The 26,691-nt window shown below is 38.3% G+C and overlaps 1 protein-coding gene across 1 annotated transcript in view; it reads right to left on the bottom strand.

Moving 5' to 3' along the window:
- Window positions 1-26,691, bottom strand: part of DPYD (dihydropyrimidine dehydrogenase) — a 502,649-nt gene that overhangs the window by 458,424 nt on the left and 17,534 nt on the right. Inside the window, exon 3 of the mRNA XM_077825357.1 lies at window positions 3,475-3,557. Within this exon, the coding sequence (XP_077681483.1) occupies window positions 3,475-3,557 (83 nt within the window). The remainder of the gene's footprint in view (window positions 1-3,474; window positions 3,558-26,691) is intronic.

Here is a 26,691-nt window from a genome sequence, read left to right as displayed (position 1 = left end):
GGACCTGGAAAAGATGCCATCCGTGACAATACATACTAAAGTGCAAGGACGTAGAAGACAGGAAGACCAATGATGCATTGGATTGACCTGTTGGAGAATGACATAGAATAAAAAGGTTTAAGGATTAACAAAGCCACAAAGTTGATACAAGACAGAAAGTGGGGGAAACACTTCATTCAGCCCCATCGTCTCTGCTGAGCTGACAGACAGGAACCAAAGAGAAGAAGACAGGAGACCCTTTTTATACAGAAGTACAGTGATATTCATATTCTAAGAGCATGTTTAAATCTATGTTAAATTGAGTGTTTTTTCCCCACAAAAGAAAGATAAAATGGGAGGTCTTGTTCCAAACTGGGCCACTGGGGAGAAACATTCATTTGTGGCTCTTATCTGGTAGACAAGCAGTGACACTCTGGGAAATCAGAGTAAATTTGAGCAGACTTCCCACTAAACTTAGGGCTCATCTGAGATCTACTTAACTATCTAACTAGGTTTATTGATTGGTTGGTTTTACCATGGCTACACAATCTGAGACTCCCTGTGTAACCCCTCACTACACACTTTTCCCAAATATGCAATCACACATGTATTTGAGGATCTGAGTTGTATCACCCATTCAGAAATATACAATAGCTTTGCCAGAATATATCTTTGTCTTTCAGGGCCTGATTTTAAGTCCTTAGATGTCAATAAGAGTCTTTCCAATGATCTGATCCTCAAAGATGTATTCGCATAGAATCACAGGACTGGAAGGGACCTTGAGAGGTTATCTAGTCCAGTCCCCTGCACTCATGACGGGGTAAGTATTGTCTAGACCATTCCTGATAGGTGTTTGTCTAACCTGCTCTTAAAAATCTCCAATGATGGAGATTCCATAACCTCCCTAGGCAATTTATTCCAGTGCTTAAGCACCTTGACAGTTAGGATTGTCCAACTAATGTCCATCCTAATCCTCCCTTGCTTCAATTTAAGCCCATTGCTTCTTGTCCTACCCTCAGAGGTTAAGAAAAACATATTTTCTCCCTCCTCCTTGTAAAACCTTTTATGTACTTGGAAGCATAATTATACATGACTAATTTGCTCATGGAGTTTGATCCTGTACCACTGAAGTCAATAGAAGCGTTGCCATTGGCTTCACTGGGTGTGTGATCAGGCAAGATACTAAATTACCCCCCAAAATAGGGGTGGTTCTCAAAACCATGAGAAGTTTTAGCCCTATGGAGCAAATTATTTTGATACTGTCATTAAAAACAACATGTTGCTGTGCCACATTTCCAGGCACAAGATTTTTTCCTCCAATGTAACAGCTGGAATAAACGGTGTGCACAGTATTGTTAATACAGAACTCTCTGCTTGTCATTTTACACATATCTAAGGTTTATCGGAGATCCAAAACAGAAAATTAAGCATTCAGGGACATGTGTGACTTTCTGGCACTGCTGAAAACGGTGGTGCCCTAGAACAATGAATGTTCATCCATATATACAGTTTATTCGCTTGTGACAGATATGAGGACTTACCTCTGTGTTATATGAAGTTATTCAAGCATGATCAAGTGAAACTTGCTAATACAAGTGAGAAGTGTTTTATTTAACTCTTCAACAACACAAGAAAATTCAGCTGAATGAAAGCTGCTTATAAGATGAAAAAGAGGATTGTAATATTATATGATGTGTGTCACACCTCTCAGTGAAACAAAAGGCATTTCCCAGTCTGGTTTGTCCACTAAGAGATGAAACAGCTGAAAAGGAAGTTTGTGACAAGTCTTAAACCACTTTGGTGCTTCTTAGCGAATCTACCATATAGAACAACATACACCTCCAAAACAACCCCTTGCATCAGGTATACAACCTTTGAAATTCTGTCATTCCATGGCCACAGAATTTTGACCACCAGAGAAAGCATGCAGCAAATTCTAACAGTAAACTTTGGTGAGCCACGTGCCACAAAATGCTGCCACTGTAACTGTGAAATGTTGTAACATGGACTGTTAGAAACAGACCGTCTTCTTGAAATCTAGCCTGTTTAAAAGAAAGTGTTTAAAAGTAGTTTCACATGCCACATCTGCCCCCAAATCACTTTTCTATGTTTACTGTTGTTTTCTCTCTCCTGTTGCAGTGTGAAAGACCCACACAAACAGAGGAAACAGACTGGCTATACAGAAGCAAGACCAAACATGACTACACAGAGACTGCTCTCAAATGCATGAAGTAAAGAAAATGAAAAACCGAAAATAACTTATCTAATCTTTCAATTTCAATTGTTATGTGAACAATAGTAAGTGAAAATATTCAGACAGAAGTGGATTTGTTGTTCAAGTAATAAGAGCTTTCAAAACAGCCAGGTTGGATTTCATGTGTGAACACTCTTGCGAACAGTTATTTACACTCTTGTTCTTGGGAAGCAAGAACACTGTGAACAAGACTGTAGATAAAAACTTGCTCATCTGAATATCCATAAATTTAAAGGAATTATGAATACTAACCAAATGAATTGGTGGCATGTGTTTGCAAGCGGACTCAGACTTGTTGTTGAATTTGTCCAAATCTTAAAATTACTCTCTTTGACACCAAAGAGAAGTTAAATGAAGTGGGGTCTGCACTGCCAAACATTTTTGCCCTGTTAAGATTTTCCTTTTACTGCCCTGCTTTCAGAGTCACTTACTGGCACATAACTTCCATTATCATTTACATCACCTCTGAAATTGGTCAAATTAGTTTTCAAAGAATAAAAGATACTTCAGAAACCCTGGACCCAAATCTGCCACCTTTAGTCACATCGAGTAGTACCTTACTTTGGGCCCAGAACAAATGACTTTAATTGGACTACTCTTGGAGCAAGGCACTACCCAGCGTGAGTAAGGATGGCAGAATTAGATCCATTCGTTGAGCAATTCTAATTTATTTTAAAAATTCTAAGCATAATGCTAGATACTGAATGTATAAAATAAAGGGAGCTTCAATATAAAGTATTATGTTAAAAAGATTGTGCTTACTTTGCAAGATGGAAACCATTGATTTTTTTAAAAAACACAGTAATGTAATCCTGTTAAAGTCTAATAGAAAAAGAAAGTACACGGGCCACTATATATAGAAAGTTAAATACAAATTAGGAGCAAATACAGCACCACTGTACATTCAAAGCACCACAGTACAATTTCTTTAACACTTACACAATTTAGATGAACAATATTTTCATTCATTCACACAGTTCAGTATAAATATAAAACAAGGTACCCCTTAAGCATTTTAAGTAACAAATTAAACATTTACGTTTTTTACTGTGCAGTGAGGCTTAACATTTATGCAGCTTCAAAACCAAAGTACAGCCTCAAGGGATGCCTCTCCACTGACAAATTAATACCTTAGAGAATAGAGCTGAATGGTGGCAATGAACTCATTTGTTCCCCCAATAATGAAGAATGACTCTTTCTTTACCACATCTGTGACTGTTGCTATGGTGACCCAGACTTACCTCATTGCTTCTCGAAGTGCCCCACGTTCACTAAGAGTCGTATGCTTGATGTCATCAAAATTATTTTCTAGCATCTCACAGTTCTGCAATAAATGGAAAAATCCACATTAGATTCTTAAGCAGCATTCTACCATCATAAATTATATTCACTGTAGTGAAAACATAACTGATTTATATTGTTTATATATTCACACAAATTATGCATTCTGTTTTAATTGCATAGAAGTCATTAAAAGCGACACTGTGAATTCAGTAACAAAGTAAGAACAAAAGCTTATGATATGGTTGTCCTGGAAGTCCTTTTATCAGTGTTCTATAGTGTGGAATATAGAATTTTCTTCTATATCAATTTTTTTTTTAAGGAATAACAGATGTGTTCTTTTGCAGTAAAAAATGCTACAAAACTACTGTTATATCTAACAGGCAAACTTACAAATGTGGCAAAGTAGAAATACAATATGCTGAATTTAGACATCATAATCTATACATTAAATTCTGTACAATGAAACATTCCGTATTACATGAAAAAGACTAATCATCCTAAATTCTATGAGTTTCAAACTTTAAGATAGTGTGTTTATAAAGATATCACAACAGCTGATTAAGTTTTTTTTTCCAAACTGAAGAAGCAAAGGCTCTATTATTTCCAAATGAAAAGACTCTAGTATTTCCACTTCATTAAAATGAAATTAGCAATTTTGTGAGAATAAAAATTAAAAAAAAAAAATACCAAAATAGGCTTCTCCATATGTAACCTGTTAATTCTTAGCAAACATATAGCAAGCTCCACTATTCAGAGTGCTGCCCCTGTTTTCCTCTCTAAATTCCTATTGAAACAATAGGCCTGATTCTCTATTGCTATGTACCTTCTGAAGTCATTTATAACTTTGAAAAGCGAGTACCTTTTAGAAGGCATAATATAGTTTTAGAGAAATACAACACAATTATTATTACTATTATTCAATGACTATTTTAATTCCACACTTATAATTGCTAAAGTAACATGTTCATCAGAATCAAAACTAAGCTTACACAAAACAATTCACATTTTGAATTTAATTATTTACATTTTATTCTTATTTTACATGTAGTTTATTATTGTCTATAATATTTAGATGAATTTTACAGTACACATCTTAAAAGATAAAAAAGGACAAATGGATCATATGAACGTAATACCCTTCTCCTCTGTCAACACATTTTACATTTTCATAATTATATCCAATCTATGGCTATCACAATTGTTACATATATATATCTTGCATGAAAGAAAAAATACTAATCAGTCTTCTGTATGTAACTTTATTAAAAGGTCTTATAAGCTGATCTAGCTAATATCAGAATTAGTCTTTTCTTTGAACTATGCTACAAAAATTAATACATACTATTAAACAGCTTACTTTATATGCAATAAAAAAATCAGTAAAAATAATTTGAAGTAAACTTATATGTGTAAAGAACTTTCTCCATGTCATCTCTTTTTTTAAATGCCATTTGAAAAACACTGCATGCTACCACACTACCAAGATGGTCATTGGATTAAGTTTTTTCCTCACATGCAGTACAATCAGTACTCCTTTGTATGGTAAAATCCTTCTCACCACACTCGTTTGGTTAATGAGAGGACTCAAGTCAGTACTCTCAGTACAAGTCAGGCAAGCAGAACTTAGCCCTACAAGAAAATATTTCTTTATTTAGATTTGTGTGCATTGTTCTTTGGGCTGTAAACTCATATGCAGATAGGTCATTTCTATAAAATACATCTGAGAAATTCAATCTGGCAATGCCAGTATTTCATAGAAATATAAGGCTGAAGGATCGTCAAGAGGTCTTCTAGTCAATCCCCCAGGGCTGTGGCTGGGTTAAGAATACCCAGACTATCCCTGTCAGATGTTCGTGCAACCTGTACTTAAAAACATCCAATGATGGCGATCCCATATAAGCACTCCTGATCCACCATAACCCACAAACAAAGCTGTGTGAATAACTGATTTTTTTTTTTATTTGCTGGCAATTCTGAAACACACACACACACACCCACACCCACACACACAAATACACTTTTCAAAAAACCAAGTAGTAAAAGCAATTTATTTTGGGTCAAATGAAACATTTATTTTTACCTGAACCAAAATGTTTTGTTCTGATTTTGACATTTATATTTATTTTAAAAAACCTAAAGGAAATTTCAACACAAAAAGCCATTTCAAATCAAAGAATCTAAATGCTATTTCAAAAATGACAAAACAAAATCTTTTCATTTTTTCAGAATTTTTTAACTTTTTTTTGTTTGTTTTTAATTAAACAAACATTTTTGCTGTATGTACACAAATTCATGAAATTTTTCAGGTGACCCGAATCTGCATTATTTGCCAACAAAAGCTTTGGGCAACACATTTTCTCCAGGTCTATTCAACACTAAATGCCTCTTCACAACCAAATCAAATCATACCTTCTACTCCTCCAAAAAAGCTGTGGTAAGAGACAGGATTTGGGGCATGCCCTGTGTGATGGGTTGGATCACAGAAACCCCCTTCGGAACTGCCAACTGATATGCCAAGACTACTTCTGCTCCTGCTTTCCTACCCTGGCAGCTTAGGACTCCAGCATCCTGTCTTGATGAGCCAGATATGCCAGTCTGCTCCAACACAGACCCACGGTCTGAACCTCATGCCCCAAAGCTGCAGACTTAACTAAAAGCAACATACAGAAGTGTTCCTGTCTTTAACACTCAGATGCCCAACTCCCAATGGGATCCAAACCCCAAATAAACGTATAAATTATTTGCCCTCTATAACACTGATAAAGAGGTATGCACATCTGTTTGCCCCTCCCCCCCAAGTATTAATACATCCTCTGGGTTAATTAATAAGTAAAAAGTGATTTTATTAAATACAGAAAGCAGTATTTAAGTGGTTCCAAGTAGTAACAGACAGAACAAAGTGAATTACCAAGCAAAATAAAATAAAACACACAAGTCTAAGTCTAGTATAGTAATAAAACTGAATACAGATAAAATCTCACCCTCAGAGATGTTTCAATAAGTTTCTTTGACAGATTGGATGCCTTCCTAGTCTGGGCATAATCCTTTCCCCTGGTACAGCCCTTGTTCCAGCTCAGGTGGTAGTTAGGGGATATCTCATGATGGCTGCCTCACTTTGTTCTGTTCCAGCCACTTATATATCTTTTGCATAAGGCGGGAATCCTTTGTCTCTCTCTGGGTTCCCACCCCTCCTTCTCAATGGAAAAGCACCAGTTTGAAGATGGATTTCAGTTCAGGTGACATGATCACATGTCACTGTAAGACTTCATTACCCACTTGCCAGCACACACACATACAGGAAGACTTACATGTAAAACAGAGCCATCTGCAGTCAGTTGTCCTGGTTGATGGGAGCCATCAAGATTCCAAATCACCATTAATGGCCCACACTTTGAATAATTACAATAGGCCCTCAGAGTTATATTTCATATTTCTAGTTTCAGATACAAGAGTGATACATTTATACAAATAGGATGACCTCACTCAGTAGATTATAAGCTTTGTAATGATACCTTAGAAAAGACTTTTTGCATGAAGCATATTTCAGTTACATTATATTCAAACTCATTAGTATATTTTCATAAAATCATATAGAGTGCAACGTCACACCCTGAAACTCAACAGCCACAAGCTCTGTAGCTCAAAAGTGAAGGAGGAAGACAAGTTCAAGAGTATAGGGCCCTTCATTGAGAACACCCTACTTCCAGCCACAGTTGGACACCATATAGGAACCACGAGCTTGAATGTCCCAGCCGACCCGTACTATGGGTATAAAATATGAGGAGAAACACAAAGGAAAATAATACAGGATTTTACAGAGCAAAAATCAGCTCCCTTTCAACTGCAACTGTAAACAAACTGGAATACATTACCAGCAGTGCTCCAGAGATTCCAATTGGAAAGTACCACCAAAGTTTACTCTAGCCAACTTTCCTCATGGTCTACGAAGAGCACATTACATTTGTTTAGTTGGAGAGTAACAAAGGCAGTAAATCCACATTCAAAGAAAAGTTTGCAATCTTCTAGCCTAGCAAAGAGCTAAAGAATAAGCCCCCTTAACCACTAATACCTGGACATCCAAGCATAGCCAAGGAATAACAGAGCATGCAATTTACAGACCTAGACCAATACATGCAATCTCTTTTTTTGAGACAGAAGATCTTACTCCTGTCATTTCCATCAGTTGCTTTCAACCAACATTACCTTTGTCTTTCCCAGTTTGAATTGCAACCAACTAGCTCTCATCCAAGGCCCAATCTTGGCTAGACACTGGAAGAGCCATCAGCTTCACCATGCAGAGCAGATGAACTAGAGACTAGGACAAGCATCCTGTGAACTAGGACAAGCATCCCATACCACTAAATTATCTCCCTCTGTGGTTTTGCATATATGTGAGTGGACATAGCAATACACCTCAGGAGAAAGCCCTAGGGTCAGCAGAGCAATCATCCAGTCCTCTGAGAGAAAATAAAATGGAGCCACTCTGTCCACACCTATCAAGGTATCCAGGTGCACCTTTATGGAGTATACAAGAATCAGCATGGACACTTGATTTCTTTAACCATCTCTGAAAGGATATTATTGTCCCACAAGACTAGTACAGTCTTTTATTGTTATCATACATAAAGCCTTTCAGCACCCCTTGCAAACACATACAAGCATAAGACCTTGTTGATCAGTTAAGCTCAGATACGACTTTCACCACCAGCTATTTAAAAATACTTTTTCAGGGGAGAATAGCAATTGTGTATGGTTTGCAACTATCATTCCTAATTAGTGGGATTCAATAATCAAAGAAACTTTGTTCAAAGCCTTGAATTTTCTGGATATCCATGAACTACTCAGAAAAGGACACTCAACCCAAGCAACCTTATCCACTTATATGTGGAGATCAGAAACGAAATCCTCAGTCTACAATAGCTAGGGCCACTACTGCAGTACATGGGCAGAAGTAGCAGCAGCAGGCTATTGCTTCCCCACAAAAATGTTTATGGAACACCTGCCCACTGGTGACTCGCTACCTTCAAGTTTTGATTCCAATGATTCCAAAGATACAAGTAAATAAAAATTAAAGTCAGCTTTTGGCTGAGAACAAGCATAAAAAATTTCAGCCAACAAAAAAGGATTTTTAAAAAAGTTATGAACATATGAAAACAGGAAGTTCTAACACAAGTTTAATCATGCTCTTAACCACAGCACTGGTAAATGTCACAACTTGGACAAACCATGAGCAGGATGAATTGTACATTCAGAAGTCTAAAAGGAAAAAAAAGGATAAAGTTCACTCTACTGTATATATCAGTAAAGGCTAGATTAATATCATAAATATTTTGCATCGGACAGTTGTGGTTTTTTGGTCCACACACTGCAAAGACTTAACTATACTGGGCAATTAAACTCCCAGGTGTTCAGGTTTCAGCAGCAATTATAGTACAAAATGTAACCACAAGCAATGAAAAAAATTGTCTTTGGTGGCTTTCTGCCAAGTTATTCCCTATGTGTCTAGATAAGGCCTAAAAGTTTCAAGTGCAATGGAATAATTATAGAGTATTTTATATCTTAGTTCTGTTAACATTCGTATAGTGATATATGATACCAAATCAAACAACATCCCAAAGAGGTTTATGACAGCATAGCAAATACAAGGAGACATGATTAAAGTCAAAACTAAATGAAACAAGGTCATTAGACGTTGTGCTATTGTTCATAAAACCAAAAGGTAATGAAACCCTAAAATCTATTTTTAAAAAATTCTAACGTAACTCACTTCAAATAAAAGGTCAGGTTTCAGGTTCTGAAATGAACTGGAAGCAAGAGGGATCAGAAAGAAGTTCAGATACATAAATAAGTGATTTATTTAACAGATATTAAACCTGAACTAAAGCTTACTGTATCAAAATGGAAAAAAATTCCTGGAGACTCAAGACCTCACTTCCACAGGGAATAAATTGAACCTATTAAATTTCATACTGTCTCTCTACAAAATAATAATAATTACCACATTTAAATAAACCCATTATCACATATTATGAAAAAATACAAAAGCTTACCGTTCTATACACCTTCTTCACGACTATACAGGTTACTACAGAAAGACTACATATAAGAACATTGAATACAAAGAGAATATTACAATAATACCACAGAAAAGTCCTTTTCACCCTCCCCTAGCCCCCACCCAAGAGCTGCCAATGACTGCAGGAGGCAGGTAATTGTCCTGGTCTCAACCCAGAAAATACCCATCCTTCAGACTTACTGAACACTGGCATCATCTGATGGCTTCCCTGGCACACTAATGGAGCTTGAATCTATGCCATGGGGAACACAGGAAGGAAGGCATGTTGTGGGAGCAAAGCAGAGCAAATTGATGGAGCAACTGTACAGTGAGGGATGAAGAGGAAGGATGGATATGGGGGAAGAACGAAGATGAATTAAAAAACCCAAATACTAACATGACCTGTACCTAGCATAACCAGGAACATTTTGCTATCATTTGTCTATTGCAATTTGTTTGCCCTATCTATATAGATTGTAAGATATTTTGGGCAGTGACTGTGTCTTCCTGAACTATGTTTGTACCACACCTAGCACATTTTTAACTAATAAATAATAGCAACTTGAGATCTGGACACAAACTTCACAACATGGGACTCTGCCTCTAACAGGCTGAGCAAGGCCAAGGACTCCAAAACACCTTCAAACATGGAGCAAATTCAGAATTTCCCAGATCAGGCCCTTGACTGATGGTTGAACTAATGAGTTCTAACTATGAACTAACTATACACTTACACCATGTGTATAGCTAAAATTCTTGTTATTAATCCCTAAATGCATCACCTTACACTTCTCACTATTAAATTTCATCCTATTACTATTACTCCAGTTTACAAGGTTATCCAGATCCTCCTGTATGATATCCCGGTCCTACGATATCCTTGGCAATACCTCCCAGCTTTGCGTCATCCGCAAACTTTATTAGCACACTCCCACTTTTTGTGCCGAGGTCAGTAATAAAAAGATTAAATAAGATTGGTCCCAAAACCGATCCCTGGGAACTCCACTGGTAACACTGTGTTAGGGTTGTGACAGAAGTGAAGTCTTACTTTCAAAAATGTCTTTCTAACCCTTCAACAGCCTCATGCTTTTGTAAAGTGGTCTGTACTTTCTAGCGGTGTCCTGCCTTTTCTCCGGTTAGTTTTACAAAAGTGATTCTTTATTCAAACTCCTAGGCTCAAAGCCGGATCCTGAAGTACCTCCTGGCTCTGAAACTCACAGACTATCTAAAACAGTGCTACTCGAAGTGGTGGTCTGCGGACCGGTTCTAGACCACGAGCCATTGGCTGCCGGTCTGCGCGCACATTGGAAAAAAAATTGCCAGTCCCCCACATCAGATAGCTTGAGAAGTACTGATCTAAAACACACTTGTGCCGCCTAGTGTCATCACACAGAGTCTCCCTAAGCCACAGCAGGCACTGTTACTACACTACACCATGGAGGGCTTAGGAGTCTGAGTTTTGACAAGATCATTATCCCATAACCCAAGCTAAAACCATCCTGTGAGCTACTGCTGATCAAGGAACTGATCCCACTCCCATTGAAATCAATTGCAAATCTCTCATTGACTCAGATGAGGGCAGGATCATGCTCTAAGCCATTTTCTGGTAGTTTAACTGTATCCTGAAATACTTTACATAAGAATTTCAAAGATATCAGTATTACAGATAAGGTCTTACACACATTTCTAGGTAGTTGGGGGAAAAAATCTTTTGATCTGACAATAGCTGTAAGACCTATTCTAAAGCTGCCTGTATCAATGAAGTTGAGTAGCTATCTTATCCTACTTGACATGCTGCAAATAAAAATCTTTTTTTAAAGTACTCTCTACCTTTTTGTGGAGAGTGTCTTTAGGTAGAAATACTGTTGTCCCATGGGACTACTGAATTCTTTAAGTTAAGTGGTACAGCATTATTTTAAGAAATATTAACCATTTTTCTTAGGAAGATCAAGCTTCCTCCAAATATTATGGAGGCAAATCCTACAATGTTTAGTGAGGAAAATCTCCCATAATATCAATGGGAATGTTGCTTGAGTAAAGACTGCAAGAAATGTACAGTGGTTCCTATCTCTAAAAAATTAGCAGCTCTAAGCTCTGGGGCTTGAATTTTCTGTTGCTGCTGATGCTAGAGCAAGATGCTACAAAGGGTGCACTTTCACACCACCTTAAAAAAGGGGTACATAAACATGGTTTTAGTTGCAAATATAATATTCTGCAGATATTCGACATATGAGGATATCTAATTTTTTTCATTAATGACCAGATCTCAAGACCACTGAAGTCAATGGGAATCTTTTGATTCACTTCAACTGGCATTACGTCTGACAAATGACATCGGTGTAAAGCCTCAAACAAGACCTATACATAAACTATTCCTTATTTTAAAACCCAAAAGCCTGCCTCTGTAGCAAATGGTGAATAATTTTCAATATTCTGAGTTTAGAAATACTGAATATATGGGGTTATTTGTTTTCAAAAGTTGCCTTGGTTCCTAGGGAAGCGATATGAGATTTGTTCCAAATGTAGGTATCGCTTCAGCAGTGAAATCCTCATTGCATAAGTGGGGTTAATTGTTGTGTTCTGGAGGTTTACTTCTTTGCAATGTTAATAAAAATGTTCCACATGTTCATGCTGTTTTATTAATTTTTTTTCTTTGCCCACTTTACTCCAACAGGCACATGTCAAAGAACATTTCTGTGGGGAAAAAAAATCTTCCATTAAACAACAAGGTTGGATCCAATAGCGATTTTTTTTTCATTTGTTGCCTTTTTTATCTTCCACCAATTCACAGGATGATAACCGGACGTTTCCTTTTCTTAAATCATAAAAATCTCAGCAGCAATGCCTAACTGTGCCTGTCTGTTCCACAACAGAGGAAGAGCATGAACAATTTTGCACTTGAGAACACCCTTTAAAGCAAAGAACTCTGGATGCTAAGTTACAAATCAGCACCTGCATCTCTCTTCTGTTCTGTTTATCATAGGGAACACCGAGTTTTCTATTCCTGTGTCATATCAGACAGAACCAACAACAGAAATGAGACCAAGAGACCGATCTGCAATTTAGATTTCAATCACTGGATCTCAACATCCTACCCTTACTTTCAAAGATGAGGAGCCGTAGTTTGTGGTTCACCTGCTTTGTCAGTTTTGAATAGGATCCCAGAAAAACTGTTTTAGACTTTTACATAAAAACTATTAAGCACTTTCAGAAACTTTCTGGCCAAAATTTTCAGAAGGAAATCACTCAAGGCCAGATTTTCAAAATAGCTTAGATCCCAAGTAGGCACCAAAATAAGTGACCAGATTTTCAGAAGAGCTCAGTAGATTAGGTATCCTTTGACGTTACAATGACAGGTGCTGGTTGATGATCACTTTTAGAAACCTGGCCCTTATTTAAGTGGATAAATGGGACCTGAGCTCTTTGGGAAATCAGCCTTACTTGTGGGTGCTGAGTACTTGGAAATTTGGCCCTGAACTTGTTTCAAAATCTGTCTTTACATTGCCAAACCCCTTGTTTCATGAAGTTACTGACTGAGTCACCTAATTACTATTAATATAATACCCAATACTTGATAGGTTTAGCAAGGCACTCTGAATCTTAGTCACTTTAGAAGTGTTTTCATTTCTTGCCTTGTAATATAGTTGGATTTCACACCTCAAAATCGCAGTACAAACATTAAATAATTAATCCTCACATAATCCTTGAAGTAGATAAGTATCATCCCAATTATATAGTGAGGGAAACTAAAGCAGAGAGAGAGATTATGTGACTTGCCCAAGGCTACCCAGCATGACAGTGGCAGAACCAAGATTAGAACTCGGGAGGAGTTGTCCAATTCCCAGTCCTGTGCTTATCTCAGAATGATCACGGCCACAAGAAGCTGACAGCTGAAATTGCATACTGTTAAAGCAGAATAGATATGATTACAATTCCACTGAGGAAACTAAACTGGTGCCAAAATTAAGAGATTCAAAGATATTAAGGTCAGAAGGGACCATTATGATCATCTAGTCTGACCTCCTGCACAATGCAGGCCACAGAATCTCACCCACCCACTCCTGCGATAAGTCTCTCACCTATGTCTGAGCTATTGAAGTCCTCAAATCATGGTTTAAAGACTTCAAGGTGCAGAGAATCCTCCAGCAAGTGACCCGTGCCCCATGCTACAGAGGAAGGTGAAAAACCTCCAGGGCCTCTTCCAATCTGCCCTGGAGGAAAATTCCTTCCCGACCCCAAATATGGCAATCAGCTGAACCCTGAGCATATGGGCAAGATTCACCAGCCAGATACCCAGGAAAGAATTCTCTGTAGTAACTCAAATCCCAGCCCATCTAACATCCCATCACAGGCCTTTGGGCCTATTTACCATGAATATTTAAAGATCAATTAATTGCCAAAATCATGTTATCCTATCATACCATCTCCTCCATAAACTTATCAAGTTTAATCTTGAAACCAGATAGGTCTTATTGCCCCCACTGCTTCCCTTGGAAGTCTATTCCAGAACTTCACTCCTCTGATGGTTAGAAACCTTCATCTAATTTTAAGTCTAAACTTCCCGATTGCCAGTTTATATCCATTTGTTCTTGTGTCCACATTGGTACTGAGCTTAAATAATTCCTCTCCCTCTCCAGTATTTATCCCTCTGATACATTTATAGAGAGCAATCATATCTCCCCTCAACCTTCTTTTGGTTAGGCTAAACAAGCCAAGCTCCTTGAGTCTCTTTTCGTAAGACAGGTTTTCCATTCCTCAGATCATCCTAGTAGCCCTTCTCTGTAGCTGTTCCAGTTTGAATTCATCCTTCTTAAACATGGGACAACAGAACTGCACACAGTATTCCACGTGAGGTCTCACCAGTGCTTTGTATAACGGTACTAACACCTCCTTATCTCTACTGGAAATACCTTGCCTGATGCATCCCAAGACCGCATTAGCTTTTTTCATGGCCATATCACATTGACAGCTCATAGTCATCCTATGATCAACCAATATTCCAAGGTCCTTCTCCTCCTCCATTACTTCTAATTGATGCGTACCCAGCTTATAGCTAAAATTCTTGTTGTTAATCCCTAAACGCATCACCTTACACTTCTCACTATTAAATTTCATCCTATTACTATTACTCCAGTTTACAAGGTCATCCTGATCCTCCTGTATGATATCCCAGTCCTACGATATCCTTGGCAATACCTCCCAGCTTTGTATCATCCGCAAACTTTATTAGCACACTCCCACTTTTTGTGCCGAGGTCAGTAATAAAAAGATTAAATAAGATCGGTCCCAAAACCGATCCCTGAGGAACTCCACTGGTAACCTCCCTCCAGCCTGACAGTTTACCTTTCAGTATGACCTGCTGTAGTCTCCCTTTTAACCAATTCCTTATCCACCTTTCAATTTTCAAATTGGAAAAGATGGGGATCAATATAACTAATAATTCCCCATGTGGTACCATATCAAATGCCTTACTGAAAACTAGGTAAATTAGATCCACTGTGTTTCCTTTGTCTAAACGATCTGTTACTTTCTCAAAGAAGGAGATCAGGTTGGTTTGGCACGATCTACCTTTTGTAAAACCATCTTGTATTTTGTCCCATTTACCATTGACCTCAATATCCTTAACTACTTTCTCCTTCAAAATTTTTTCCAGACCTTGCATATTACAGATGTCAAACTAACAGGCCTATAGTTACCCAGATCACTTTTTTTTTTTCCTTTCTTAAAAATAGGAACTATGTTAGCAATTCTCCAGTCATACAGTACAACCCCTGAGTTTACAGATTCATTAAAAATTCTTGCTAATGGGCTTGCAATTTCATGTGCCAATTCCTTTAATATTCTTGGATGAAGATTATCTGCCGCCCCAAACCCGATTTAGTCCCATTAGCTGTTCGAATTTCGCTTCTACCTCAGATATGGTAATATCTACCTCCATATCCTCATCCCCATTTGTCATGCTACCATTATCCCTAAGATCCTCATTAGCCTTATTAAAGACTGAGGCAAAGTATTTGTTTAGATATTGGGCCATGCCTAGATTATTGTTAACCTCCACTCCATCCTCAATGTTTAGAGGTCCCACTTCTTCTTTCTTTGTTTCCTCTCTCCTGGAGGGCCGATCTGCCCAGAGATACCAGAGAATACTCAGTATTTAGGATTGCTACTTATAAAATGTTAGTATTGGTAAAGCAACTTTACATTTTCTGAGCCACATGTCCATTTCTGTAGCAATGTGTGCAGAAAGACAGGAGTGACATGAAAAGATCTGCTGCACAAAATGAGAGAACGTTCCTCAACAGCATGGATCTGAGTCTGCACGCCAGGCCTGATGTCACAAAGTGAATCAGGAGTGTCAATAAAGTGATAAACAGCACTAGAATATGCGTCCCCTCCAGCCCCATCACACCCTTGATTCTATTCTTCAGTTTTCTCCAGAACTTTCACAATCTTGAGTCTGCTACCCATGCTATCAATGGTCAGGTAATGGCATGCTGAGCTCCATCCATATTGGTACTTAGGCCACCCATCATAAGTAACTTGCTAACATTTTCTGCATAAGTTACTGAAGTTTACAGGTTGGGGTGCCGCACCATTTGACCCCTCCCACTTGATCATAGGCCAAAGGAAACATCACAGATAGTATGGCACATGGGGTACATTCTTGTAATTCAATGTGGTACCTCACCATACTTCTTAGCTACCTTTACCCAGGGCAGTGCTCTTTTAGAGCTCTTCCCAACAAAAGCTGCTATTTTCATTTCCCCTCCACCACTTGCAGATCAGAGGAATACATGGATTTCTGTGTTTAGGTTCTAGTCTTGTCTAAATGCAAATTATTAATATTAGTCATAGAGAAAGGTATTTCTCACTATACAAAATAGACATGATCCAAAGCCCACAGAAGTCAAAGGAACTTTTTTCATTAACTTCAATGGAATTTGGATCAGGCCCTATTAGAGTTTCTTTTCAGACACACTCTAGTATAAAAAGCAAGAACATAAAGACATGTGGTATGTTTACTCTTAATTTTCTAAAGTGACATGCAGCTGAGTATTCAGTAGTACACACTGAATGCATATGCACCTAGATTTTTGGATGTTGAATTTGAGACAGCTTATGCCCGGTTTTCAAAGCTGCTGAAGACCTACAGCTTCCTCTGTAGATTCATCAACATCTTTGCAAATCAGGCAAAAGATGTCTCAACTTGGGCTCCAAAAAACCAACAACAAAAAAAGGCGAACAAAAACAACCCATGTGGACAGCAATATCCGTGAACATGAAAATTTGGGGCATACTGTATAATCAGCCTCCTTAAAAACATTTATTACACTCAGACAGTGGGCTTCTGAGGATAATTTTATAATGAATATGTAGTGTGTATTTCCCTATTGATCTGCTTAGTGATATATAAAATGTTAGCACTGATAATCACTTGTTATTCTGGAAAATCTCTAAATTATTTAATCAGTAGAAAACTTTAGAAATAACTGCCTTGTGTTTTATAAACCCGAAGCAAATTTATAAAAGGAATTTAAACTGTAATATATTGCTGCAAGGATAATTATTAAGGGAAAACACAGCTGACATTTTCTGATTTATGCACACAATCAGAGATGGAGTCCAAGGACTGTGACATAATTATCTTCATGCTAACAATTTTTGTAAATCTCTTGACAGAATTTTAGCTAATTTTAAAATGCCTTCTGAAGATTAGCACTTAAAATTGTTGGGGAAAATAGCACAATTTATTAGCAAGGGTATAATTGTAAACCTTCCAAATACTCATTGTGAATATCATTTAGACAGTAACTCCTGCTTTAGCAGCTGGTATATAAGACTCCAGTTTATGGAATCTTGAAACAACAGAGAGTGGAATCTAATTAAACAGGATTACATGCCAAACAAAAATTATTAAAAACAGACTAATAGACAATTGTTATGAATTTAGACGTCTATGCCAACTTCTTTCAACATGAACTTATATAACTGTTAAAGCAAAAGCTTTGTTCCTATAAAACCTAGACACTCTTAGCTTACTTTTTCCTCCTCTTTTTTTTTTTTTTTTTTTTTTTTTGACCTGGAACAGATTGCCTTTCTACTCTGAAACACCACAAAAAGCTAAATGGTGTCATTGATCTCCTTTCACAGATTAAGCACCCATCTGCTATTGGATAAAATGATTAAAACATATATTTTTCATTTATTGTAGTGTTGCTGTTATGATTCATTAAAATTATACAGTTGTTATATTTCTAAATAGGAAAACCCCTAGAAACTTTGCTATAGTAACATAAATTAGATCACACAGATGCCATTTGCTAAAGAGTAACCTAGCATCCATTTGACTTATCCATGGAATATGCTCTTTTTTAAAAAAACGTGTTTGATACATATTGTAAAACTGTACATTCTGCATAATAAAGACCTACTAAATTCCTCCCAATTTGCTATGACTCCTTCTGGTATGTTATCAAGGGGTTCTTATTCCAAAGCAGGGAGTAGAGGCTGCTTAAAACGATACATGACCAGCTGTTCACTAAGAAAAGAAATCAAATTTTTATTTTTTTTTAAATGTACATATTCCTATTATCTTGGGAAATACCATCTTGAGCTCTTGGGTGTTTACATAACATTTGACACTACATCATTCATAATATATGAACATTTGTTATAAAGCAATCTTTACATTACTTTATACAGTCACCGTGGCCAAATGGGTTCTTTAAATGATTTTGAACATTCTACAGGAGCCATCTATATACAACTGTGCTTATCAATACCTCAACAATAGCAGATACCCTTCCAATAGAAAAGGGGCCTTAAGTTTTTGTAATCAATAAAAGTCAATACAAGAAAATGTGTTAACTAGGATCCTGGGTGGTAATCAATGCCTCATTAGCCTAACAGCATTACCTTGTTCACTCAGTATTCCAGAAAAATATTCTCTTTAATGCATTGTACATATATGAAAATGCACCATATAACTCATTCTTAATGTCTTCCACAGAAACATGTGGTCCCCGAAAGCCAGAGTATTTTTGTAAGAATGGTATTGATAGGAGAATGCTTTCCTGAGAGAGCTGTTTTGGAACTCTACAGAAATTTTAGAAATGTTTTTAATAATATGTTAACTGTCATCAGTGCTGCCAGTGTAACTGGAAATTTCTAATGGGTGGGAAAGCACTTCAGATTTTACTTTCTCAATTTAAAAAAACAACAACAACAGAATTCCTTAAACCTAAAAGGCAAGTAATTAAATCGCAAGGTAAATTAATTAAATTTTTTAAAAAAGAAAGCACCACACTATAATTTCCACTATAACGAAAGCTGTGAAAACCCTTCCAATTTCAGTTGAGACAGCATTCTGCTAACTTTTCTGTCAGTGTAGTCCATGTGCAAATTTCAAATGGTAAATGCCTAAAGCTGTTCACATTCACACAAATGCAGAGTATCATGCTTCCATTCAAACTGTTGCCAGGGCAAATGCAGACACCATGTGCTTCAGCTGGGGAACAACATATCTGATAATATTGATACAGTGAAGAGGAGAAAGACACGTCTGAAATAAGCAGTGGGACAAAGCACACAGCATAACTAACACAGAGTAGTAAACCAGAGAACCCAAGAGGGAAGAACAAAAACCTGTAGAAAATGTGGCAAGACAGCAAAGACATTGCTGAAAACAATATCCAGCAAAAGAAGCAGACAAGACAAGAAATGCCACTAAATAGAATGCCTACTGGCCTGCAGCCTCAGAGGTGGAGAAACTTTATCTGAGCAAACAGGGAAAAGAAAATCCTTTAACTCCCCTCAAGGATTGAATCCCCCTGATTTTCCTCCTTTCCTCATGGCATTCAATTTCTTTCTGGGCTAGAGGAGTGGAGTCCTTGGCCAGTTCACCGGATAGAAGGATGCAGCAGTAATGCAATATCTCCTGTGCTAGTGAAGGGAAGTTTTAATCCCTTTCCCCTTTCCAAGGGGCCAATTTATAACTGGGAACAACAGCTCAACCTTCCTTCTTTGGGAATTAAAATACAACCAGATTTTTAGACCTTGCTGTGAGCATTTTACGAGTCATTGATTTTTGCTAATCAATGCTTTTATACTAGAATTTAATCCTCACAGTCAGATTGGCCTGGGCACGGAGAGGGTTTTCACCTCTCTCTGAGCAGCCAGGGACTGGGTAGGTTAGGTTGTAAAATGCATAAAGTTCCAATTTGGCAGGTGCCCAGTTGAATTAATTATTCAGTAATAGTCCAGTTCTCTGATGAACCAGAATCGGAAGTGAATTAGGAGGCGGCATCTCCTAAACAAGGTGGTGAATGAGGTTGGGGCTCCCAAATGTCTGCTGCAGCAGGGTGGCCAAGCCCTTTTCCCCGTACTCTCCAAACTCTCAAATGAGGGGAGGATGGTGGGTCCCAGCAACGGTGCTGGAACCAGTTTAAAGGTTTATAGGGGGTAAGACTGAGAACAGCCCTCTCCCAGGTGGTATAAATTACTGGTGGAAGATTTCCTGGTGTCTTGTCTTTCTTCCTGAAGTGTCTGAGACAGTAACATGCAGGTCAGCAAGCACAGTGGAAGCAATGCAACTGGGGAGGTCACCAAGCACATGGTGACCTCCATGTAGGTAACATGGTAACATGCAGGTCACCAAGCACAGTGGAAGCAATGCAACTTCTGATGATGCCATACCCTTAGGGTATATTATCCTCAACAGAATGGACAGTTACAAGCTTCAACCAAGAGCAAGAGAAAGATCTCCCTCCAAGAAGTCCCTCGATTTATTAACTCCTCCATACAACACATCCAAGCACCCTTTAGGTACTGAAAGACTCAGAACTCTAGGAGTTTAACTCCACTCATTTGACTGAAACTCCTAACCGCTGCATGTGAATGAAGGATCCTACCATTGTTGATGTGAAGCCAAAGCTTTATTGAATGTGACTGCACAGACTCACTGTGGAAATCAAAGATTAAATAGAATTATTTTACAGCACCCACCCACTCAAGTGCAAGAGAAGAAAAGCAAACTCACACAGTGTAACATAAAATATCACCCTGTATAAACTCAGCTATAATTTGTGCACCTAATGGCTAACTCACTTGTGTACTCTCCCGTAATCATCCCTTGGAAACAAACAAATGACTAAAAATGAATGAATTACTGCACAAAAACAAATGAGGGGGTCCAATTTGGAAAAGGGTCTGGAAGGGAAGTTAGAGGGCCAACAATGGTTGTTCTAAACACACGCGTGAAAGGGAAACAACAAAGCTTTAGAGGGCTTTTGAAAAGTGGGGAGGGATGAAATTAGATAGAGCTTAGTGTGATGCTAGGTCCACACCACAGAACTCAACACAACAAAAGCAAGATCACCTGCTGACTTCAGGTACATCAATGGAATCCTTAAATAGTGGGTGAGCCCAAATACTCGTCAGAACACGGCTCAAGGAGGAAGCTCTGACCAACACTCTTAAGGTCTTTAAAACCTAGAAGCGCTAATTTAAAGTCAATCTGCCACTTCGTAACAAGCCAATGCAAAGCACACTGGAATATTATGACTGTGATAGTTCAAATCAGCAAGTGGTCAGGGTGCTGCATACGATGAAGCAAGCCTACCGAGAAAACTATAGAGGCAGAATTACAATAGACTGCTTTAAAGAGGGGCCTCCAAGGACAGCAGCTGGGGTTGAGTTGAGAACAGCATGGAAAACAGGTGAGAATGCAGAGGGTCAGGGCCTCTGCACAGATCGTTTTGTAGGATCCATGAATTCTGAGTTCTAAATACCCTTCCCATTGTGCAGGAGGGGAAAGCAAACCTTGCCCCCCCCTTTTACCCCAATGGAACAATCATGAGAGAACTCTGCAAGAACCACCGCCCTTCCTCAAATATATGACACAGTAACTGGTAAAGAAGGCAAGGTGCCCCTCATTTGGGAACAGGGCACTACGCACTTCAGTCCAACACTCAAAGAAAATTCAGATATCTGGAAAATTCTCCCTGTACAAATGAAAACCATCAATCATGTGAGGCAACATATGACATAACAATACTGAGGCACTTCCCGCTAACTGGATGAAGGGCAGAGAAAGCAGACTGTGGATTGACTTGTATCCTGGAATACTACACAAGCTGAGTGCAGTCTTGTGGCAACACAACGGAAGACTTTGAGAGCAATGAAACAAATTTCGCCCTGTGATATTTGAGGATCCTTACTGTAGTAGAAAGTGATAGCCTGAGATATGAGTCCTGGTGTAAGGCCATGCTGATATAAAGCAAAGTTGTCAAGAGTCAAGCTATGAGTAAAAGTGAGGCCCTTTTACAAAACATACCTACTTGCAGAACTTGGCGAGAACAGAGCTGATGTTGCACAAACACAAGCACTCCTAGGGACTAAGTAGTCACATAAATACATTCCAGAAGGGTAGTGCCAGAACACCCCAATACATGGTTATGGTGTAAACGCACTCCTCAGAGATGATGCAGACCACACTGACCCCTCTTCAAGATAAGGTCAGGATGACAGGGTGATGAATAGAGAGGTTCTGATCAAACCAACAGGTACAAGGTAAAGGGTGGTAACTAACCACGTCATAGGGGCAATACATAACTGTTTTTATCAGTGTATAAAAGAGGGGTTTCAGAGGGAGTGTCTTTGTCTAGCCAGGGGGAATGGAAAGTCCCACCATTCACTGGGCTGAGTCCATTGCAATGGACATACATGTCTTAGTATCCTCATAGAGTCTGCCGGGTGTTATTACCATGCTTCATTGACAATAAACCTGACCGAATGCCTTCGCTACAGAAACCGAGTCTGTGGTGTTTGGGGCAGTATGATTGGAGCCTGCTGTACAGGTTATCTGGCCAGAGCCACTGCAGCACACAGAGAGAACACACACACAGCCAACAACTAATGACACTTACCACAGGTCAGGCCAAATATAAAATAAAAATAAGACTGTTGTCAAAGGAATTACTTAAAAGTAATAAGTGAACTTGGGAACTGCCTGCCATAGTCAAAGGCACAAGCACTAGGACTATGAGAAAATATTTTTCTCCAGATTTTTCCAGTGCAACTGAAATGCAGCTTCTCTACCCCCAAAATCAGATGAAGTCAGCTTTTGCCCAATGACGGTGACCCTCTATCACACAGGATAGGCTCAAACAGTCAGAAAAACAAAACTACCATGCAACTTGCTCCTACTGGCTGTAAGAGTAACTTGGACCAACTGAAAAAGACTGCAGTCAGTGAAGGCCACTCCCTATGTGAGGATGCTGTGGTAAACTACCACTTGCATTTTATACCAGATTTTGCCACCACTGCCATTCCTCCCAGGAAACTGAAGGAGGAAGGTTGTGACTGTCAGTGCGCTGAAGCTTGTGAAAAAGCTATAGGCTCCATAAACAGATATCAGAAAAATGCTACCCAGCTCTCATATTTTGATTCATATAATAGAATCATAGATATAAGATCCCTTCCAGCTCTACAAGTGCCTGCAGTACTTAGGGCAGGACCAAGTAAACCTAGACCATCCCTGACAGGTGTTTGTCCAACCTCCAATTAAGGGGATTCCACAACCTCCCTTGGAAGTCTATTCCAGAGTTTAAATGTCCTGATAGTTAGAAAGCTTTTCCTAATCTCTAACCTAAATCTCCCTTGCTGCAGATTAATCCCATTACTTCTTGTCCTACCTTCAGTGGACATGGAGAACTGAACACCATCCTCTTTATAACAGACCTTAACACACATAAGACAACTTATCAGATCCCCCATTCAGTCTGCATTTCTCAAAACTAAATGTGCCCAGATTTTTTAATCTTTCCTCATATGCTGGATTTTCTAAACCTATCATCATTTTTGTTGCTCTCCTCTGGACTCTCTCCAATTTATCCACATTCTTCATAAAGTGTGGTGCCCAGAACTGGACACAGTAGTCCAGAGAGGCCTCAACCAGTGCCAAGTAGGTCTCATAAACGACACTCCTGTTAATGCACTAATGATATTAGCTTTTTTTTTTTTTCCAACTGTGTCTCATTGCTGATTCATTCAATTTGTGATCCACTATAATCCCTAGATCTTTTTGAGCTATACTCCCACATAGCCAGGTATTCCCTCTTTTGTAGTTGAGCATTTGCACCTGTCTTGGTTGAATTTCTTCTTGTTGATTTCAGACCAATTCTCTCATTTTTCAAGGTTATTTTGAATTTTAATCCTGTCCTCCAACGTGCCTGAAACTTTTTCCAGTTTGGTATCATCTGCAAATTTTATAAGCAAATTCTCCATTCTATTATCCAAGTCATGAATGAAAATATAGAATAATACCTGACCAGGACAGACCCCTGCGCGACGCCACTAAATATTCTAACCCAGTTTGTCAGCAAACCACTGATAATTATTTTTAAAGTACAGTCTTTCAACCAGTTGTGTACTCCCTAATAGTAATTTCATCTAGACCACATTTCCCTAGTTTGCTTATGAGACCATCATGTGGGATGTGTCAAAAGCCTTACTAAAATCAAGATATATCATGTCTACTGCTTCCTTCTTACCCACTAAGTCAGTAACCTCATCGAAAAAGGAAATTAAGTTAATCTGGCATGATAGGTTCTCAACAAATCCATGCTGGCTATTCCTTATAACCCTATCATTCTCAAGGTGCTTACAAATTGATTTTTTAATAATTTGTTCCAATATTTTTCCACATTTGAATTGATGTAATTTTGGATTACAAATTACTGTACTATCTGGGAAATGGAACAGAATCCAGCAGATTGCATCTCCCAGGATCTACTCAAATAGACAGATTTAAAAATAAATATGACAAGATCACCATACAAATAATATAATTTATTTCTGTGTACTGCACTCTCACACTTGAGGACAATGAAAAAGACATTTGCATCAGAATCCATATTTTTTGCTGTAATAAAGTGTTTACATATTACTGAATGACAGAAGACTTCATTGTCTCATTCAACAACACCAGATGAGACAGAAGAATGTCACAGATGTAAAACGCAAATGATGTTTTTCAGTGTCATCATGCCTTGATCTTTTTATGTATTTTAGGCTTTCCTTGTGCTCACTCTGACGTCAGCCAGAAACATTACAGCATATGTTGGAGTGAGTCCCCAATTCACATACTTAGGGGAGAAATCAAAGTCTAGATTCTTAACCAATTTCCATCTTCCATGAGATGAGGAGACAGTCCCTTTGAGATTTTCAAAGCATCCTAGGGGATTTAGATAGCTCTTCCATTAATTTCTCTCTAAAACAGCAGTCTAGGAACAAGTTGCTGCCATTTTTGCAGAAGCACCTTGAAAACAAACTGCACAATGTAAGAGGATTATAGCTATATATGTTTTTATACCATATTCATGACTGTAGTATCTGAGATCTTGTTGCAGCATACCACTGCAAATGTGCAGTAAATCAAGAACCGATTTGTCCCTATGGTATCAGGAAAAGACCAGAAAGAACATGAAATTAGAATGCAGCTACAAGAAAAAATAAGAAAAGCTGGCACGGGAAAAAGGAAAGTCACATGCTCATACAACATACATGATATACAATACACTTTTTCCTCTTACTAAACATACTTTAATCCTGTTAATCCTTTTTCAGAAGATCAGAGACATAGGTTATTTTTATGGCTGTGCTACTTATAAAATCTTCACCATCTGATCTGTCACCTAATTATAAATAATTAAGAATGTATTTCAGTCAAAATTAAATGAGAAAAAAGAAAATCATTTTCAATAAGCATAATGTTCTTTGTATAAGAAACTACGGCTCTCTAATAATTCTTAACATTTTTCCAGCACAAATCCTGAGAAAAAGAATCACACTTATTTCTCTTTCTTCATGAGAAGCAACTTAAAAATAAGAATTTTACTGTGTAGCACAAAGAACGGAGAGGAAAGGTGGTTGGGGCATTGGCCTGGGATGTGGGAGACCCAGGTTCAATTCCCTGCATCACCACAGACTTCCCACATGATCTTTGGCAAGTCATTTAGCTTATTTGTGCCTCGGTTCCCCTTTTGTAAAACAGGGATGATAATGCATAGGGTGATCAGACAGCAAGTGTGAAAAATCAGGACGGGGGGTGGGAGGAAATATGAGCCTATATAATAAAAAGACCCAAAACTCAGAACTATTTCTTTAAAATAGGGACATCTTGTCACCCTAATAACGTATGGTGATAATACCTCACAAAAGTCCCAAAGAGGAGACTGGGTATCGCTGGGATAAAACGACAGCCACTGAAATGTCATGAAATGATGCTCCTCTGACCAAAATGGTCACGGGAATCACACATAGAGCAAAAAACAAGATTTTATATAGTGACTATCATAATCAAGGTAGCCAAAGCTCTTAACACATTACATGATACTGCCAGTAATAGTAGTAGGTAAACACAGCTTTGACAATGCTTTCTCCTTACACAGCCTTGACCATTGGAAACCACCACGAAAGACCTCAATTTCGTGTGCCAGCTGATGGACAAGGACATCTAGCAATGAAATACCTTGATTTTGGCAATCATGATTGCTTGCTAGCTTTGTTTTCCTATTTACTGCCTGATTGGCATGGTCTTCACTCCCACTGGGAGCATCCATAGTCTTATCCTGAAGATCCTTCCTCTCCAACACAATCATGCTTTGGAGCCCCATGAATATTGCCTTCCCCATGAATGCACTGTCTTTGAAACCTTTTTAAACTGCTGTATAAAAGACCAGAAGGGGTGCTATTGAGCAATAGGAGGCACGCCAGCTACTCTCCACAGCAACTGCCAGGAAAGCAAGGAAATCTAAGGTTCATATTTTCAAAAAGAGACATTGGAAGTGTGGCTCCTAAATATGAATTTAGGCAACTAAATAAGTGGCCAGTGTCCTGTAGAGCAAGACCTCTAGGAAGTGTACAGATACCATATTGCCTGTATACTCTCCATGTAGATTTTGGTTTCCTGTGACACTTTCAGCAAGGGAACAGAAAGAAAGAAACCCAGGAGAGGGTAGCTGCAGAGTGCAGCTACATGGAGCAGTAGGAACTTTTGTTTACCTCATTTCTGTATATAGTTTCTGATCGTAACAAATGGTCAATCTTGAAACCAGCC

This window comes from Eretmochelys imbricata, chromosome 8 (genome assembly GCF_965152235.1).
Source record: "Eretmochelys imbricata isolate rEreImb1 chromosome 8, rEreImb1.hap1, whole genome shotgun sequence".
NCBI lineage: Eukaryota > Metazoa > Chordata > Testudines > Cheloniidae > Eretmochelys > Eretmochelys imbricata.
Note: the sequence above shows the minus strand (reverse complement) of the source record. Positions and strands in the feature narration are given on the sequence as shown.